General features: G+C 54.0%; 1 protein-coding gene across 1 annotated transcript; it reads right to left on the bottom strand.

Annotated features, from left to right (window-relative positions):
* Nucleotides 1-1,597: 1,597 nt before the first annotated feature.
* On the bottom strand, nucleotides 1,598-3,198 carry GSX2 (GS homeobox 2). Its single transcript, NM_001192200.1, has 2 exons — nucleotides 2,622-3,198; nucleotides 1,598-1,938 (listed from the first exon to the last, which is right to left on the bottom strand). The coding sequence occupies exons 1-2, from the start codon at nucleotides 3,196-3,198 to the stop codon at nucleotides 1,598-1,600; spliced, it is 918 nt and encodes a 305-aa protein (NP_001179129.1).
* Between the last annotated feature and the right edge of the window lie 545 nt (nucleotides 3,199-3,743).

The following is a 3,743-nucleotide window of genomic DNA, read 5'->3' as shown; positions in this document are numbered from 1 at the left end:
ATCAGACCTAAAGTGTGAGTATGTGTTGTCAACAGTTCCCATGGCTTGGACCTTTGGGGTGGCATGTTTACAGAAAATAATCAGAAATAACACCAGTGGGTGTTAGTGGGACTCAGCCTTCGGGGAATGAGATCTCCTAGCTTCCATGTTCCAGCTTAACTCTCTCCATTAAAGGACACAACCTAGCTGTGCTGAAGAGAGAGTCAGGTTGCCTTGCTTGGCAGAGCCAGGGCAGAGCCAAAGTCTTCTCCAGGGCCAGGCTTGCAGGAGTGAACTCTGCAAGGTGATGGGGACAGTGGGACTAGAAAGGAACTAATTTAGGTGAAAAGGAGACAAGGAAAAAAATCCCAAAGTCCAAGGGCACCTCTGAGCTATTTTGGAAAATTGAGAATGTATATTTTTGGACAGACTAACTCCCTATTCCTGAAAAAAAATTTTTTTCCACAGCAGTGGTAGAAACCAGCTAATTTCTTAGCTAGACAAACACTCAAAAACAGTATTGCTTCTAGTCACTTGTAGCATCATTCGTAAGTCTCCATGTGTTTGCTTCCAACCTGTTTGATGGATTGTTGCCCTTTCTAAAACAATTCCTACTATTCAGATTCCTTCATATAATTCAGGTTTTAGTATTTGAAAGAAATGAAGACAGAAAAAAAGGGAGGAGGGACTGCTACAGAAAATAAATAGGAGTAAGGGACTTTCAACTTCCCCTCCTAAATAGATTGAAAGGTTTGCCTGTCATTAATTGTCAGTGTCACTCTAAATTGATTTATCCTGTCAATTGTGAGGAAGAGAGCTATTTTAAGAATGGGGAGTACTACCTGGTAGGCAACATCATGACTGAAAGTGTCCTGGCAGAAGTTTTGGTGACACAAATCCTACAGAGTCACAAACTCCCTCAACCAAGAGACTCACATTATCAAATTACAGTCATTACTTTGCTGTAAATTCTCAGACACTTTTATTCTCTATCCATATGGGGAAGAGAGAGACAGGGGAAGTTGGTGAGAGCCAACACCATGAATTTAAAACCTTGATTTTTGTCTCATTTATTTAAATAAATATAAATATAAATTTTATATAAAACTATTCACAAAGAGACTTCAGTGACTTGGATTTGAGACTCTTCTCAGGCAGATTTTCAAAAAGCAAGACCTTACAGGGTTTAATTTTTCTAAGTTATTTGTAACTCAATACCTTCATTTAAAAAAATAATCAAGAAACCCCATGTTCTTATCTGGTTCTGAAAGACAGGGAAAGGGAAATGACATGCGCTTTAAAAAAAAACCCACATACAGTTTTAAACTTAAACCAATCCTGTTTTTCCTTTGTTATATGACAAAACTGAGTTGAATCTAGATTATTTACATAAAAAACAACAACGACAACCTATAACTGCGAGAGGAGCCCCAAACAGACAGATCAAGGAGACAGGAGAAGGGTCAGGCCCGGCATGCACATCCCCGGGGAATGCTCCTCTCCAGGTTCTCCAGGTGGGACCACCGAAAGGGTGAGGATTTTGGCCCCTGGGTGCCAGCCACCTCGGGAGTTAGGGGAGATGCCGGGAGCGCGTGGTGTGTGTGTGGGCGGCCCTCCCTCATAAGGGGGAAATCTCCTTGTCATCGTTGGCCGAGGCCGGCGACAAGGAGTCCTCATCCTCGGAGCGCGCGAAGTGCGCCTGGCTGCCAACGCACTTGCAGCCCGCGTGACTGTTCCTTTGCGTGCCCTTCCCTTCCTTCTTATGCTTCACCCTGCGGTTCTGAAACCAGATTTTCACCTGCTTCTCTGACAGATTCAGGTACGTGGCTATTTCGATCCTCCGGAGTCGAGACAGGTACATGTTGGAAGAGAATTCCCGCTCCAGCTCTAGGAGCTGCGTGCTGGTGAACGCCGTCCTCATCCTCTTGCCATTGGGTACCTGGCTGGTGTCCGAGCCCCCTGCAGATGGGCCAAGAGAGGGCAGAAAGGTAATTCTCCAGCGAGGCGCTCCCATCCCAGGGCCCTCCCTTGGAAACGCTGCCTCTCAAGGACCCACCCGCGAAGCTCAACCAAACACCTGTATCCATCCCTCACTCTTTCTCATTTGGAGACAAACAGTTACTTAGCCAGGAAGGACAGAGACGCCCAAAGCAAGTGAAGGCCTTTGATCTCGGGGATGTAAAGTCAGAGGATTAAAGTGGGGGCGGGTGAGGGGTTGGGAGAGTCCTGCGGTCTCCTGTCCACCCTAGCGGAAAGGCAGGCAGGCTTAACCAAAAGCATCGAGATGCTTTTAGCCAGCGTCGACGCCCGATTGCCACACTTCAGTTCAAACACACCAACCCCGGACCTCAGTCAGTTAACCTCCGGTTTTTCAGCCTTCAAGTTCAAAGTCGCAAAGGACCCTCTACTATCCCAGACTCGAACACCAGGTACTGGAGTCGAGCGCACCAAGCTGCTTGGAGAGTCTGGCAAGGCTAACTTTCACCTCGGAACTTACGAGACGACTCTGCAGTTATTCCAAAAGCCCCTCCTTCGCCCCCTCCGCCCACCCCACAGGCTCCCACTTCCTCCACTGAAGGCGAGACGTTTTACTCCCGGGAGCCAGCAAGGCGTAGCGCGCAGGTGCCCAGGACCCGCCCTACCCATGGTGAGGCAGTGAAATCTCCGCGGGTCCGCCACGTTGTAGGTGGTGGCGGTGCAGACAGGTGCGTGGTGCTGCGGGTGCCCCAAGGCCGCCGCGGCCGCCGCCGCTGCCGCCGCGGCCGCTGCTGCTGCTGCAGCTGAGCCGGGCTGCTGGGGCTGGTGGTGGTGATGGTGGTGCTGCGGCGGGTGATGGTGATGGTGCGCGTGGCTCACGCGCGGGCAAAACTGTGCGTCCCCGGGACCCGAAGAAAACTGACTCTTGAGCAAGGGCAGGGCCCCGGCGGCTCCTGCCGCTCCGCCACCCGCGGCCCCTGCAGTCCCGGCCCCTGCGTTCCCGCCGCCGGAGCTCGCGGGCCCACGAGAGGAGTGCAGGTGCGAAGTGACGCAGAGCGGGCAAACGCAAAACGCGCCGCTCTTGCGGGACGCGCAGCCCGGCCCGGACATGGACATCACCAACGGGGACGGCATGCCCAGCGGGATGAAAAAATCTGGCCCGGGGTGTGGCTCGGGAAGCGAGGGCGCGGGCCGTGAGGAGTCCTTGATGATGAGCGAGTCGACATAGAAGGAGCGCGACATGTCGGGAGGGGTGGGTGGCTGGAGGGCCCGGCCAGTCGTGGGGGCCCCCTCCCCTCTCCTGTCCAGAGCTCTGGCCCCGGGCGCGGCGCGGACGCAGGCGGTCAAGCCCTTGGGGACGCCGAGGTGTCGGTGCCTGGACTGCGAACAAAGGGGTCCCTGGAGAGGGCTGGTCCTCACGTCCCCCGCCCGACGCCCCGGCTCCGGGATTTTATAGCCCCCACCCCGACACGTGATGCTGCGGAGTACCGCTCGGCTCTTGCTCCTCCGCAGCTCCCCACCCTCGGGATAGGCTGCCCGAGTCACAACAGAAGCGGCGAGGAGGGGCGGGCGCGCGGCAGGGAAGAATTCGGAGGAGGGGGATGGGGGAGACTTTGCAAAGTGTAGGTTTTGTTAATTTCCCGGGGAGGCCAGCCTCCTCCCCCCTCTTTCTCCACGCTTTCCCGAGAAATCACAGAGCTGCATCCTCCATCCCACCCCTCTCCCTAGCCTGGGCCCCAGACCAACTTCTCCAAGCTTCCGGCCTCACAGCGCACCAGGTGGGGACT

Source organism: Bos taurus, chromosome 6, assembly GCF_002263795.3.
Source record: "Bos taurus isolate L1 Dominette 01449 registration number 42190680 breed Hereford chromosome 6, ARS-UCD2.0, whole genome shotgun sequence".
NCBI lineage: Eukaryota > Metazoa > Chordata > Mammalia > Artiodactyla > Bovidae > Bos > Bos taurus.
This window is presented reverse-complemented; position numbering and strand designations above follow the sequence as displayed.